The sequence below is a fragment of the Notamacropus eugenii genome, chromosome 3, assembly GCF_028372415.1.
Source record: "Notamacropus eugenii isolate mMacEug1 chromosome 3, mMacEug1.pri_v2, whole genome shotgun sequence".
NCBI lineage: Eukaryota > Metazoa > Chordata > Mammalia > Diprotodontia > Macropodidae > Notamacropus > Notamacropus eugenii.
This window is the reverse complement of record NC_092874.1, coordinates 468,484,758-468,501,075: the sequence shown is the minus strand read 5'-3', so window position 1 is coordinate 468,501,075 and position 16,318 is coordinate 468,484,758. Positions and strand designations below refer to the sequence as shown.

General features: G+C 40.0%; 1 protein-coding gene across 1 annotated transcript in view; it reads right to left on the bottom strand.

The window, feature by feature from the left end:
• Positions 1–4,017: 4,017 nt before the first annotated feature.
• Positions 4,018–16,318, bottom strand: part of LOC140497666 (protein C-mannosyl-transferase DPY19L1-like) — a 160,764-nt gene continuing 148,463 nt past the window's right edge. Inside the window, exons 21-23 of the mRNA XM_072598859.1 lie at positions 11,264–11,389; positions 4,573–7,963; positions 4,018–4,331 (exon numbers count right to left, since the gene is read on the bottom strand). Of these exons, the coding sequence (XP_072454960.1) occupies positions 7,813–7,963; positions 11,264–11,389 (277 nt within the window). The 3' untranslated portion in view covers positions 4,018–4,331; positions 4,573–7,812. The remainder of the gene's footprint in view (positions 4,332–4,572; positions 7,964–11,263; positions 11,390–16,318) is intronic.

Here is a 16,318-nt window from a genome sequence, read left to right as displayed (position 1 = left end):
TTTTCAATGGAGGGAAAAAGGGGGGAGGTGAGAGGGAAAAAGTGAAGCTTACTCTTATCACATTTGGCTTAAGGAAGGAATAACATGCATGCTCAGTTCGGTATGAAAATCTATCTTACACTACAGGAACATAAGGGAGAAGGAAATAAGCGGGGGGGGGGGGATGATGGAAGGGAGGACAAATGGGAGAAGGGAACAATTAGAAGTAAACACTTTTGGGGAGTGGCAAGGTCAAAAGAGAGAACAGAATAAATGGGGGCCAGGATAGGATGGAGGGAAATACAGTCAGTCTTACACAACATGACTATTATGGAAGTTGTTTGCAAAACAACACATATATAACCTATATTGAATTGCTTGCCTTCTCAGTAGGGATGGGTGGAGAGGGAGGAAGGGAGAGAAGTTGGAACTCAAAGTTTTAGGAAAGAATGTTGGGAATTGTTTTTGCATACAACTGGGAAATAAGAAAAACAGGTAATGGGGTATAGAAATTTGTCTTGCCCTACAAGACAAGAAAGAAGATGGGGATAAGGGAAGGGAGAGGTGTGATAGAAGGGAGGGCAAATTGGGGGAAAGGGCAATCAGAATGCATGACCTTTTGGGGTAGGGAGAGGAGACAGATGGGGAGAAAATTTGGAACTCAAAATTTTGTGGAAATGAATGTTGAAAACTAAAAATAAATAACTTTAAAAAAATAAAGAGTAGCAGGGCAAAGAAAAAAAAGAAAAAAATCGTGGACTTGGTTTGAAGTTCTTTCTACAGTTCTTGCATGAGATTGTTCCTTCTTCTTCTTCTAGGCTCAGTTCCTTGTTTCTGACCTAATTTAAGATTGACTTTTCTGTTTTTTCTCTCTAGAATGTACAACTTATGTGTGGATTCAGTCTCAGTTTTCCTAAATCTGACCCATCCAAGTGCTCCTCAGCCCAGGTTCTGACAACTCATTGGTTTTGATGCATACAAAAATATAAAAGAGTATCTGTCCTCAGCTATTAGACTACATAGACTGTGATTCATATGATTCCACAGGGTTATAGCTCTAGAGCTGAGAGGACCTTGGATGCTGTCTACTTCAGTCCCTTCAATTTGTTATCCAGAAGCTTAAATCAGGTCACACTGGTGGTAACTATCAGAAATATGGTTTGAAACCAGGTCCACCGACTCCAAAAATGAGTAATATTTCTAGAAAACAACCATACAAAACTAAGACTATAGAGATAGCAAGGTGTAACGCAAAAGTTACTCATCTTGGAGAAAAGAAAAGCTGACTGCGACTCCCAGCTGACAGTCATGGCTGTATGACCCTAAGTCACTACAAACCATCTCCTTGCCACTCAAACCCCCACTGCATCCCCTCACCCTTGTTCCAACACATCCCTTCATGAGTTTGTCTCCAACTTTATGGAGAACATTGAAGATAATCATCCTAATCTGTGATAGAACAATACCTATCAAGGGTCGCCCAGCCCTACCATATTTCAGGTTGCTTTTTCTTAGGAGATGCCAGACTGATATGGTTTCCTAGTCACCCAAAGGCATAAAAAGTTCCATCTCATTGGAGTCTGGAGTGCTCAAATGTAGTGGCTGTCCCAAGGCCACACCTTTTAAAGACATAAAGGGAGCCATGTCATTTCTACAATAACAGCCAAGTAAATCTCTCTCTTTTTTTTTTAACTGTCCTCAGTTTGACCTAAAAGTGGTCTCCTTTTATCCTGAACACTGAACCTGTACAGGGTTCCTAAATCAAACCCATCCTAACAAGCCTCCTCCTGACTTTTTTCTTCTCCATCTGATTTTGTCCTTTCCTCTTTTATTCTGCTCCTTAATCTTCTCCTTCTGCCCTCAGGAGGGACTAAAGGACCTTGGATTATCCTCAGTCTGTCTTGGTCTGTCTCCTTCAGCCTCCCTCTTCTCTATTTAACATCTCTGTTGCCCCCAACTATGCCCACATCTTTCTCGCCCTCACTATTTCCTCAAGAAAATTATCCTCCAACGGTTTCTCCAAAGTTACTTCCCCAACTCCTAGCAATGGCAATTTGGGTCTTCAGAGAGTAAAGGTCCAAAACTAGGGCATCCAATCATGAGAATTATGGAAGCAGAAACTCTCCAGTAGTCCCCACAAAGGAGAAGGTCTCAAAGTTTATTCCAGATAAAGCTCCCACAGCCGGAATACACCCCTCCTGGGCTATTTCCCTTTGGATTAGCATGTTGGGTCCCCAGAAAATGGCTTTCTGCCTTGAAGTTCTCAGGGTCACTTTGAGGAACTGGGGTTAGTTTCACAAGCCCCCATTCTGTGTAGTTTTCATTGATTATCAATTAGTCATCAAGATTTCACTTTTTTAGCTACTTTGCTATTAATAAACAGGTATAAGACAGTTGTTACAGAAACAATCCCCTCTCCAAAAATCTGGGACATAACCTCCTAAAATTACAACATGGTCTGTGAGGAAAAGTTCAAGGTTAGAAAGAACAGTGTCCCAAGGGTTACTTATGGGTCTTCCTTTTTGTAGTTCTCCTCATGGAAAGCTGCCTCTCAGTCATAGATCTTGTCTAGGCTCCAAGCATAAGTGCCCTTTCTTCTCTCCCCAAGAGAATATGTTTCCTAAAACCACCTTTCCTCTGCATATCTAGTTCTTCCTCTCATAGCTCCTGGCTAGATGCATTGTTTGTTACTAATGACATGATCAACTTGGGGGGAAGGGCCAGAGTAGGATGCCCCCTTTGGGCCCCTTCTTTCTTCCTATGCTCTAGTTTAGGTACAAGCGTCCTTCTCAATCTCTTCTGGGATAGACCTAGAGCCAGAGGGGTGGCTGGAAAGTGTTTAACAACCAGTACGTGCATGACACTCTTGTGTCAGTTGAATCTACATTAACTTTTTCCCATCACTTTTTTAAGTCTAGGCAATCAATAAACCAATAAAGCAAGTCCTGATTTGTTGCATTTGCCAATTTCTGAGGTGGATGTGGATGTGCTCATACTGAAAACTTAACCATCTCCTCTTTTAGCCTTTTGTAGCCTTGCTTGTGAGGTCATCTCTGCATATCTAGCCATGACCTGCATGGCCTAAGAGAAAAGAGTTATTTCATGTGGAATAGGGCCCTTTCAGTTAGAAACTGTAGCATGAAAATCTATCTTCCCAATGCCTGACACATATTTCCTTTAATCGGAAATGATTTGGTGGAAAGAAGCAACCCCCAAATGGGGATTCAGTAGTGAGTTCATCAGACACAGCAAAACTGCCTTGAAGCATTCAAGTATTGCTGGGGATTCTAAAAGAGTTGCAATTAACCACTAGGCAAAAAACATCAAGTCCATTCAGCTGTATGCTCCTCCTAGGGTAACAGACAATTCCTAGACCTTGGGTCTTCTTATTCTATCCATTCTCTGAAAGCGTTGGATGAGCGAGCACTGAACAGACGGATGAGGTCTTGTTGACTAACCTCATCATGTTGTGTGTCCTTACCCAAGAGGCTTCGCTACTCTCAGTCTCATTTCCTTTTTCTTTAAGAAGGGGCCTGGACTAGATGACTTCAGAGACTCACAGCAACTGTACAGTCTATGAATCAAAAAATCAGTTACTGACTCCAAGCAACTACTTCCACAGCCAATGTCAGAAAATCAACACTACCTGAGTAATGCAAGTAGGAAAGTAATTTTTTAAAAAAAGTATTGCCTCATTATGCAGGATAATTCAGATCACAGCTACGCAGGAACTTAGTGCTTTGTGCTCATTATCTACGCAATCAAAAACACTACCAACTCACCAACTACAATCCTGATTCCCTGAACTCAAATTACTTTCATTTTGTCACTTGAACAAACTTGAATATGTCACATACAATACAGTCTCCTTCCCTGGAGCTCTAGATTAACAGTACAATTATTTACTGAATAGGTGCAAAATGCCAGCCCCTGTTCTCTTTTTGTTTGTAGGAGATAGAGATGTCTTAATGTCAGGTGACCAGCAGATGGCACTCGCAAATTGCAAATAAACATTAAAAACTATGCATTTCTACTCACTTTAGAATGGTATTAGCACTATGCCATTCTTATACTAAAATAAAACCCAGGAAATATGGAACATGCACAATGTCCTTAATGCACTTTCTACCATTTTTCACCAAGATCACATGCCAACACTGAATGGCTGGTGAATGGGTGAGGCCACTTCTCTGCTCCTTCTGGGCTGAGTCTAGCAGATGACACTGCTTTTCTCTCTGTCTGGCTTCTGGCAAATTCCAGCATGGACTCCATATCCTGGTGTTCTGGTGGCTTGCTTCCTGACCTTTCAAAGGTCCTCACAAGGTCATAGTTCCCTAAGCAATCTCCTTCATCTAAAAGCAAGAAAGAAATAACAAAAGATAACAAGACAGATGCAACAAAGGAGCAAGGCATGTGGCCACAGACGTGACCTAACCCTAAAACTACACAAAGACTTTGAGTACAGCCTATCCATACACATACATATATACCAATGTATGCATATAAGGCATGCTTTGTCTATTTTGGCTGCTCTAGCCCCTCTTCTCATTTCTCTTTGTATTTTCTCTGTGGGAGCTTCATGTGCATACCTACCCCAATTTCTCCTCTGGGCTTCAATTCTGCATCCCTAGTTCCCTCACGGATGCATCTCATAAAGCTCTTGTTCAGAAAGTGCACAACTGGACACATTATCTTTCTCAAGATCACTGCTTTCGTCACCTTCCTTGTTTCTGTCGAGGGCAGGACCCGTCTTCTAGTCCCTCAGATTCACGATCTCACGGTAAAAATAATAGCTAGCGTTGATATAGTATTTTAAGGTTGCAAAATGCTTCACAAATATATCTCATTTTATCTTCACAAGAACTCTGGGAGAAAGATATTACTCTAATTCTCATTTTATGGATGAGGAAACTGAGACCCACAGCGATTAAGTACCTTTCCCAGATCACAAAGTAAGGGCTTAGGGTCAAATCTGAACCCAGGTCTTCCTGACTCCAAGCCCATCATTCTACTCACTGCCACAATTTAGCTGCAGTCATCACCAATTCTTATCTCTCCCTCAGCCCCCAAATACCCCATGAGTTGCCAAGTCTTGTGGATTCTATCTCTACAACATCTTTTCTATCTGTCCCATTCTCTCCACTTATGTTCTTACTGTTCAGTCATTTCAGTCATGTCCAACTTTTCGTGACCCCATTTGGGTTTGTTTGTTTTTTTGGCAAGTATTCCTTTTCCAGATTATTTTACAAATGAGAAAAATGAGGGAAAGTTAAGTGACTTGCCCAGGGTCATAGAGCTATAGTCATAGAGTTACTAAGTGTCTAAGGTCACATTTGAACTCCCATTTTCCTGACTCCAGGCTAGCTGCCCTTTTCTCTATTTACAGCCACCACCTAATTCAGGAACTCATCAACTTCTGCCTAAAACACTAACATGGTCTCTTAATTGGTCTAATAACCTCACCTGGTCCTCCACTCGAGCAAGGCAGTCTTTTGATTCCTAATCACTGCCCTATCTCACCACTCCCTTTTCCTTCAAAGCCCCCCATAGCCCTTTATCCCCAATCTCAGTAAGAGATTTTTATTTTACAAAATAACAGAATCATAAAAGACATTGTTTACCTTGACCGAAAGTTGAGGCCGTTCAATCCGAGTTCCCTCTTCCTCGTTCTCAATCTCTGAAGACCTTGAAGTCCGTCCCACTCTCTCCCCTCCCCTTCGATCTCTGACAGAGGTGATTCTTCTCCTTGCTAAGACTACCTTCTTTACAGGTGCACCGGCTCTTCCAGCTGGCTGCTTCTGCAATCATTCATTCCCATCCCCATAAAACCAATCAACTCATCAACTGTGTTCAACAGTGTGTGCAATCTTCCCATACTCCTGGTCCCATACCTCTCAGAAAATGCTCGATCTGGGAAGGCTTCATGTAAGGGGAGGCTTTTTACATGACCTCTGAAGAATGGGTAAGACTAGAGTAGGAAAGTAACTTCTCTCAGTTCCTTTAGCTGATAGATTGAAGCTGAAAGGAGGCTACTGTTTGCCTCACAGCTACGAAGAATCTCAAACCTCTCTACCAACTTGCTCCTTTTCTGTGGCCTTAAAACGTGCCTAAGTCTCCCCATCCTTCAAGATCCTCTGCTCAGCCCTGCCTTACCCTCAGTGTTGCCTCACAGCTCTACTTCATTAGTCAAGGGTAGAGGGGAAAAATGGGAACAACACCGAAACTTCAGATTTTCTTCTTATTCAACATACATAGCAAAATGACTGATGCCAAATCCATATGAATTCATTCCACCTTGTGCCGTTACAGTCTTGCAAATACATCCTTCCATTCTTTCCTAATTTTAACGATATCTCAAAAACTTTTCTTTACCCTTTGAGGGCTTTTTCTGACTTAGTTTAATAAATACCAAAGTGATACTTCATTTACTCCTCTGCTCTGACATTCAAGCCAGAAGTGTAATTTTTCAAAGTTAAATATCTAAAATGTAGAGTTGCTTTTATGGCACTCTTTTAATATTATGTTAAAATTCTAGTTACAACTAGAAGCGTTTGGGGAACCAGTGAAATATTTGTTATTCTTCCTACACATTGTAAGTTAATTCATCTATGAAATTGTATCTTATTACCATCAAAAATGTTTTGGGCCAGGAAAAAAGAGCAAGATAAATAAGAATTAGAAGCAGGGATGTATATCAAAATGTTACAGAGAGTGCCTGTTTAACAAGTAGCTGAGGGGAGTGAAAAGAGAAACTTCTTATATAATCATGTCAGGACTCAAAGGTCCAAAAGCTGCTTAAAATAGGGCATTTTTTGTTGTTGTTTTTGTGGAGAAGGGGAACGATACATAAAAGTTGTGCTTCCATTAGAAACCAAACACAAATGTGTAGTATGAAATGGGGGGGTAGGGTGGAATATGATGTACAACAAGATACAGTCTTAGCAAAATGCCTACCTTTTGGCTATGTCCAATATCCAGAAATGTAAGCAAAAAGAAAAGACTATTCGGTGAATTTTGTTGACTCCTCTTTTTTCCTTATAATTTGTTTTCCCCACCCCTGATTTAGTCATGTTTCAAATCTACTTGGATATTAATGGGGAAAATATTTAATAAACACTTATGTGTAGTTTTTGATTATAGATTATAAACTCTTTAACTTAACATCTATAACTACTCACAGATGTTTGAAGAGATTCACTCTAATGTGAATAAAGGTGTTTTAAAAACTAATTCAAAATGATGAAAAGTTGTTCAAATCTATGTGAGATTCTTCTTGGTCACTTTAAAAAGGAAAACCAAACTTCACAGAAACGTGGCTACAAAAATGATGTTCCTCACAGAGGTAACTCCCATATGATCAGTATCAGGAGTCAAGCGACACGGAAATGCCAAACAACACTGAGCAGTGCTGCTGTCCCGGGCCCCTAGGGTCTGCAACGAAGCAAAAACTCTGAAATTTATTTAAGAAAATCCAAAGCAATTTATTTGGTCAAAAAAGAACTTACATTCTAGACTTATACTGCTTCAGTTCTTCTTGGAGACAGCAATCCTCAGAAATGTTAAGAAGAGTATTTTTAAAGTATATAACCACTCGCACAATAAGTTTTTGTCACAAATTAGTTTTTACTTAACAAGGACTGACTCTGCAATGTGAAACATGAATATTTTACCTTTAATCAGAATGAATTAAATGATTGAATAAAATGTTTTCTTTCTTAAAAGCACTTCCAATAACATCTTATGATTTTCTTTCAAATAATCCCACTGTCAGGGAACAGACCAATGACCATTTCTGACACTGTCAACTGTGCACTCGATGAGGCCACTCCCTCCCTAGTTCACTTTGAAGACTCTGTACATGCTGTTTTGGAACACGGAGGTGAAGTAAGGCCTGCCATCTTTAACGAGGATACTACACAAAGAAGGCTTGGCAGCGTTCGTAGGGTCTTCCACATCCCAGATTTCAAGCATACTGCAACCAGGCCTAGGAGAATAGTTGTTACACATGTGAAAAATACACACCAAAATCTTAAAAAATACAAATGATCAATTATTTTTAAGGGGCTTATTTCAATAAAACAAAAATGCTTGCTTAAAAAAAAATCTGCTTTTTAAAAATTGTCTTAACCAACATTTAATAGGAATAAGGTGGAATTTAAGTATATTTACTCACATGTACCATTTACTCAAATAATGGGCAATGTCCTGATGATTGTAGTAAAGGTTGAATAAAAACGATAGAAAGAAAAAAATCACTTTCTTCATGAGGTACTGATTTGGTTTTATATGTTGTCACCCTCTAAACCTGAGGCACTAAACCAGGCCACTTTTAGTGGCCTGAGAGATAGAAAAGTAAGAATGAGGTTTCAATTGGCTTTATGTTCCGAGCAATCGAATGCCAAGAAATCATATGTAAGAGTACAAACTAATGAGGTGCCAAGGACATATTCTGGGGACAGTAGAATTTGAAGTTTCTTAAAGGCAGAAAGAATCCTTTACCCTCAGCAGGACATGCAATGGCCTTGGCTCCTCTGTTTCTGCCCTTACACAGGCTATACTCTTCTTCCTTCTCCATCCTGACCCCCCGTGGATAATCAGCTCAAATTTCCTCTCCCCTCTCTTCTCAAGTACCCCTGATCCCTTCGTGCTATCAAGGATCTTGCTCAGCCCAAGTCTCAGCCTTGGATTAGTCCCAACTAATGTGGGGACTTTTATTGTGGCTTTTACTTTTATTTACTGCTACTCAATGAAGATGGAAAAAAACAGAAAACCATGCTGACTGGGTGCTTGACAAAGTTAGGTTACATCATCTCAGCTGCATCCTCACTGTGAAAGGACACTTCTCTGACCAGCTCACTATCCCACTCGCCACTGCAGCTTTTCTAAACCTTTCTACCCCTTCTCAAACAGCTCCCCTGGTCCAGGTTGGGGAACCTGGGGCCTCAAGCCCTCACGTGACCCTCTAGGTCCTCAAGTGCAGCCCTCTGACTGAATCCTTTGATAAAGGGAATTTGTTCTATGAAGTCTGAATTCAGTACCTGGAAGCCTCAAGTTCCCCACTCGTGCCCTGGTCCCATTCTCTCAGCCAACAGGGCATTTCATGGAAATATCTATACTGGAAACTTTCATATTTCATGGAAAAAACAAGCCATTTACTGAGAGCTCCTTCTTCCCTCTTCCTTCATCTCACATCACTGAGATGACTTCCTTCATGCCATCTCAGGAGGAGAGGTGGCTTTTCTCCTTGCCAAGGCCCATTCCATCTCATCTTCTCTAACAGATACCCCCCTCTATCATCCCCACTCACTCTTTTCTTCTCAATGCTTCCCTATTTTCCACAAACATGTTCATGTTTCCACCATTCTCAAAAATCCCTCATTTGGCTCTATCCACTTCTACTGGCTCTCAACCTCTATCTTGCCTCCCTTTTGTGGATAACTCCTTGAGAAGACCATCTACAATCAAACTGGATATCCCAAAGAAATCTTGAGACTCAAGATACCTCCAACTGAATTCATTATCTTTCTCCCTAAACCCTCCCTCTCCTTCCAAACTTCTCTGTTACTCTGGAGGATGCAACCATCCTCCAAGTCACCCAGACTTACAAACCAGATCTTATCCTCACCTCTCCACTTAGGTGTCAAATTCTATTAAATGTTTCTACTTTCTCTCTCTCTCATATTTGTCCCCTTCTCTCCTCTGGCATGACAACCACCATGGAGCAGGCCCTTGCCGGCAATTCTCCCTGCCTCAAGTCTCTTCCCACTCCCGTTCATCCTTCATTAAGTCATCAAAGTGCAGGTCTGACCATGACAGACCTATTCAATCAACTTCAGTGGTTCCCTGTAATCTCCAGGACCAAATGTAAAATCAATCCTCTAGATTTTAAAGCTTTCCTACTATTCCTGTTCCCATCTTACAGCTGAACCAGATTGATCAGTGTTCTATCAACTATGCCTCCTCCCCAAGCTAATTCTAAAAATAAATAAAGTAAGTCAAACTGCCTTAGTTCCTAGGAGTCCATAAGACTCGAGATTACCTAAGGTTGGCTCAATGCCCTCAGATCTTTTCTTGGCCCATTTTCTAGCACTAAGCTTAGTTTCCCAGAACTCTAAAGCAAATCAGTTCTACTTCCTATCCTAACCATGTCCAATCAATGATGCAGGGAATAAGGGATAACAGCAACGGCCAGAATTCATACAGTACTTATATACATCATACATTATATACATGTGTGTACATATACATTAACGGTTTTCAACGAGTTTCATAAATAGTGTCTTATTTTATCCTCACAACAAACGATCCCTGTTTTACAGATGAGAACACTAAGGCAGGGGGTTAAACAGCCTGCTCAGGGTCACAAAGTGTGTCTTTAGCTGGATTTGAACCCATCTTCTTGACTACAGGCCCAGTACTCTCAAGGGGCAGGTTCTGAGTGGATGACGAATTCTAATAAGAATCTTCTGTAAGTGGAAAGACTAGAGAATGTTGCTACCTTTGCATTTTCTTCAATCCACATCCTCTAAACCTCATCTTGTTTTATCCCTGGGATCCACTCCTAGAAGGCTGATGGTTATGGCTTTATGATGTTACAGGTCCCTGAGAGTTAGAGTTCTACAAACACAGTTTGTCTTTATTTTTTATATTCATTTGAATACAAATGAGGAAAATGTAGCCCTTGTTTGTTATTTTTCCTGTGTACAAATGAAGTACATTCTGTGTATAATACTCTGGATCTTTATTAAAAAACAACTATCCACAAAGGGAAATGCATTCTTGGCTTAAGGATTTTGGTAAATAGTTCTCATCAAATCCTAAGACAAACATGGAGAGATCTTTAGGGCTAAGGATACTAAACTCCATTTCCAAGCACATGGTCTTGGTCTACCCCCTTTCTCTATAATCTACAGGTGCCACATAAGGAGCAAACAGCCTAGAACTCTTTGTTTTAATTAGGGACATTTTCCTACTAAAAAGTGCTTAGAGCTGGGGCAGCAGCATGTCCTCTCAAGGGAACCCTTCCTACAAATCATAACTTTAAATGTAAAATGGAAAGGAAAAGTTAGGCTACTAAAAATGCAGATAAGACAACTAGAAACTGTACCTACCTGGATGATGTCTGCCATCATGTAAATGGATTGTGTTCACCTAGGGATACCTGGGAATAATACTGTCACAACTAATTTAATGTGGAATAATAACTTTCAAAAAACTGAATAGGAAACTCTGTCAACACAAAGACTCAATTTAGTTTTCAAAAAGAGACCACATGCATACTCACTTAGTCCTCACCACACACCAAGCCTCTTCTAAGATGTAATAATTCACATACAGCTTCAACAGCTTGTCTCTGACTTCTTTAGGGGTTTTTCGACTATAGACAGAGTAAACTATCTTAGTTCTGGCCCTATTAAACATAAGCAGGTGAAAAGATTTTAGATGAACCATAAAACAAAATAAAGAAATGACAAGTAAATTTTCAATGATTCAGAGTTAGCTGTTTACGTCTCCAGTGACGTTCCATGGAACTGGGCTCTGTCAGCCCTCTTTATTCCATGTTAATCTCAATGATTACATTAAGGATCAAGAAGGGCTACCCAATAAGAACAAGCTCATCTGCTTCTCACTAGCCAGACTCTTCTTCCTCCTCTGCCTGCTAAATTCTTTCCTGGAATCTCCAGTGGAGGAAACAGCCATGCTGGCCATGCTCTCTCCTCACCTGTTTCAGTTCACGGTCAAGGACTCTGCCCCACATATGGCTGCTCCCACACCAGCCTTTGCATGTGCTGTCTCCTCCCATCAGAACATAAGCTCCTTGAAAACAGGGACCAGTTTTATCTTTGCCTGTATTGTTATTCCCAGAGCTTAGCAAGAGAGCCTGGCACAGAGTGAGTACTTAATAAACGCTCTATCTCCTCGAATCTCTCATCTAACTACTTACGTGAGAGGGGAAGAGTATAGTATTGAAACAGTAAATATATATAGTATGAAAAATAGTAAATAATAAAGAGTAGCATCTGAATTTGGAGTACATTATACAATCAATTATTATCTAGAAAACTGCTTTTTACCTTACCAAAATTACTAAACACTATGTCTAACCCTACTCATTTTCCAAAAACTTTGAGGGAGAATATAAAGGTAAAGCTCATGAAAAATGAAACAATTAAAAATAAAAACAAAAATCAATGTATAGATCCAAGAAATAAATTTACTGAACAACATATATGAAAGGACTACTATAGTTAAGCATGGAATTTACCTTTAAGCGTTCTGGCAGCTAAGTAAAAATGGAAATATATCAAGTTATAAAGCTCATATTATTTGATAAAAATAACAATGTTAAGTTAATCTGAAGAAACACTTATTTGGAATGAATTCTAGGAAGACTTAAAACAGGTAGGCCATGATAGAAAGGATATGAATTAACATGATGTTTTCAACATTTTGATTTGTGAAAGATACAAAACACTTCAAATTTTTTTTCAAACTGAATCACTATAGAACTGTACACAATACAAACTGAATCACTGTACAACAGAATATTAAAGATGAAGTCAGTGAGAGCATGCCTTTAGGAAGCTAAACAGAATATTGTCTAGTTATTGACCTACTGCTTGCGAGGATACTCATTAAAGACACCATGAAATCCTAATAAGTGATCTATTCAAGATGGCTTTATTTGGTATGGTCCCAGGTGGAAAAGGAAGGAATAAGCAGGATTGGAGAAGCAAACTCATGAAGGTGGCAGGAGAACTCCTTTGAAGATGCTGCTAATGGCTTTTCTCCTCAAGTGCCACTCTCCATATGGCTGAAGGGAAAGACCTTATTGATTAGCATTCACACCTACCCAAAGATCTAATAATTCTGGAATGACTGGAAAAGGGTCAATAAAAATGGACTGAGAAAAGTTATGCAGGGTAAGTTTGTAATTCCCAGATCAGGATCTAGCAGAACAATCTACAAAGTAAAAGGAGACCAAGGGGGGCCCCACTATATCTTAACGTATATTAAATTTTTCGAGTCCTTAAATAAGATTCATCACTTCTATATGAACTTTTATACGTCTAATATGCTGGTCCTAATAATAACAAAAACTAGCATTTCTGTAACACTTTAAGATTGGTTAAAAAAGAAAAAATACATTTGTAATATTGTAAAAATGTACAGGTACACAGTACTCACAGGTTGCAGAAAGTATTTAAATATTCAAAACCATTTTTTGAGGTAGGTAGTGTATATTTATGTATGCATATTATATAAATGCATATAAAATATTGTATATTATCATATATATTACATATATTATATAGTAGCATATATAACATGTTATTATTATCTCTGTATTCCAGATGAGAAAGCTAAGGTTCAAAGAGGTTAGGAACCTAGGATACCTGGGCTAATAATCTTAAAAGTGGTCCATCCTCAAACCCAGGCAGCAGCTCTTCTGACCCTTCAGCTCAGAGCTCTTTGCTTGCAAGGCCAAGGTAGAGAAGCAACAGTTAGGATAAAACAAAAAACAGTTCTACTCTACTGCTACTGAAGGTCCATAGGGAGTGCAAATGATACTCATATATTTTGCAGTTTGGAAAAAATACATCACATTTGACTAGCTTGGAGAGGAGCTGGAGGGGGACTTGCTTCTCCTTGTTCCCTGGAGGAAAATGTAATAGGTAATCATCGACTCATTCTGTCTAAATGTCTCAGAGGAGAATTTTTTTTTCTCTAAGTTTTTTGCGGGCTAACAGGCATTAATGACTTTTTTCTCTAGTTAACCAGAAGTTTTGGAAAAACTCTTGCAAAGAGATCCTAGAAAAATGCTCTTTATTGTCCCATCCTCTCTTTCTTGGTAATGATGCTTCTAAATGAAGTCTCCAGTTCTGCCTCCAACTTTCTGTATTTGTGCCAGCATCTTTTCTCTTTCATAAACCTTAGCCCTGCCTAACTAAACTGAAGTAACTAGGGATGGTGAGGTCAGAGGAGAGAAGGGTTAATGTGAAAGAGAGGGATTAGCCCTGGTTCTGCTCAGCAGAACCAGGAGTGATGAGAAATTGCAAAGAAGTCAATTTAAGGTTAATACTGGCAGATCCCTCATAGCAAAGCCAAGCAGGAAGTACCTGGTGGTCTGAAGCAGAGGCAGCAGTGCGGATTCTCAAACATATAATCCTAGAATGACAGTCCAGTGGAACTGAGTGAGAGAGAAGCACAGAAACCCAGGTAACAGTAGCAGCCGCTCCTGAGACTATCAGCCCACAGATTAAATATCTGTAAGTCACCTACTTGAATTTCCAGGAGCAAAGATGGCAGAGTGATCTGTAAATGCTCTCCCCCTCCCTTTGTTGACCTTGAAAAACCCAGAGAATACTTCCCCAGGAAAAATCCTGGAATAGTGGGATCAGTCAAAGGGGTAAACAGTCTCTTAGTCCAAGAGGTTAGGAAAATTACAAAAGGGGGTCCCTCTTGCTGTGGCTGAAGAGGACCAGTGCAGCTGTCCCAGACAGCCGCACCTCAGGAAACAAGGAGGGGATCCCGAGCCCCAGGGGGTGCAGTCTGTAAGTGCCAACACCAGGACCCCAGGCATACCTTAGCATTATTACCTGTGCTCCAGAAGCAGAGATCCACTCTAAAAGCCAGGAAAATGGGAATCATCACGAGCAAGAAGCAACCAGAAAAGACCACAGAATCTTACTGTGGGGATGAGGACCAAAACACACTGAAACCTCAGAAGGGAATATGAACTAGTCTCAAGCCCAAAGAGCATTCTGGGAAGAACTCAAGAAGGATTTTAAAAGCCAAATTAAAGAAGTGGAAGAAAAACTGGCCAATGGTTTTAAAAATATGAAAAAAGAAATCACAGAAGAATTTAAAAGAAAAATTGGACTAACAGAAAAGGAATCACAAAACTGAGCAAATGGAAAAGGAAGTACAAAACCTAACTGGAGAAAGTAACTCCTTAAAAGGAACAAATGGACAAATGGAAAAGGAGATGCAAACGTTAACTGAAGAAAACCATTTATTAAAAATTAGAGTTGTGCAAGTAGAAGCTAATGACTCTATGAGACATCAAGAATCAGTCAAACAGAATCTAAAGAATGAAAAAATATAAGAAAATGTAAAATATCTCATTGGAAAAACAACCGACCTGGAAAATAGATCCAGGAGAGAAAAGTCTAAAAATTATTGGTCTACCAAAAAGCCATGATGAGAAAAAGAGCCTGGACCCTATTTTCCAAGAAATCATCGAGGAAAACTGCCCTGAGGTCCTAGATCCAGAGGGCAAAACAGTCATCAAAAGAATCCACCGATCACCTCCTGAAAGAGATTGCAAACTGAAAACACCAAGGAATACTGTGGCCAAATTCCAAAACTGTCAAGTTAAGGAGAAAATACTGCAAGCAACCAGAAAGAAACAATTCAAATATGGAGGAAAAACAGTAGGATCACAAAGCACCTTGCATCTTCTACCTTAAAATATCAAAGGGAATGGAATATGATATTTCATAAAGAAAAGGAGCTGGGACTACAACCAAGGATCAATTACCCAGCAAAATTGAGCAAAACACTTCAGGCAAGTAGAGGACATTCAATGAAATAAGGGATTTCCAGACTTTCCTAATGAAGAGACCAGAGATCAACAGAACATTTGATCACCAAATAAAAATCTCAAGAGAGGCATAAAAAGGCAAACGGGGGAAAAATACAACATGGGCAGACTGTTTACATCCCCATAAGGGAAGGTGGTACTTGTTAACCTTGAGAACTGTGTATTTATTATGGTATTTAAAGGGGTATACACAGGTAGCGGGAGTGGGGATGGACTAACTGATGTGATGATTTAAGGGTAAGAATGGATTGGAACAGGAGATGTGAAAAGGAGGAGGCAAAAATAGGTAAATCACATCACAGGAAGAGGCACAAAAACATATTACAATAGAGGAAAAGAGGGGAGGGAGATGGGCACTGTTTGAGATTTACTATCATCTGATTTGGTTCAAAGAGGGAAAAACAAACTCAGTTAAGTATAGAAATCGCCCAATAGACAGTAGGAGGGGAAAGGGGAAAGAAAAGGGAGGGGAGGTTAAAAGGGAGGGAAGAAGTAGTAAGGGAAAAGGGGAAATGAAAGCAGGGGGACTGATACAAGGGAGGGAAGACTGACGGAGGTGGTGGTCAAAAACTGAAACTCTATTGAGGAGGGGAAGGAAGAAGGGAGAACTAGAAACACAAATGGGGGGAAACTGGACAGAGGAAAAGACACAGAGAGGAATCATAACTGTGAATGCGACTGGGATGAACTCTCCCATAAGATGGAGGCAGACAGCAGAGAAGATTACAAATC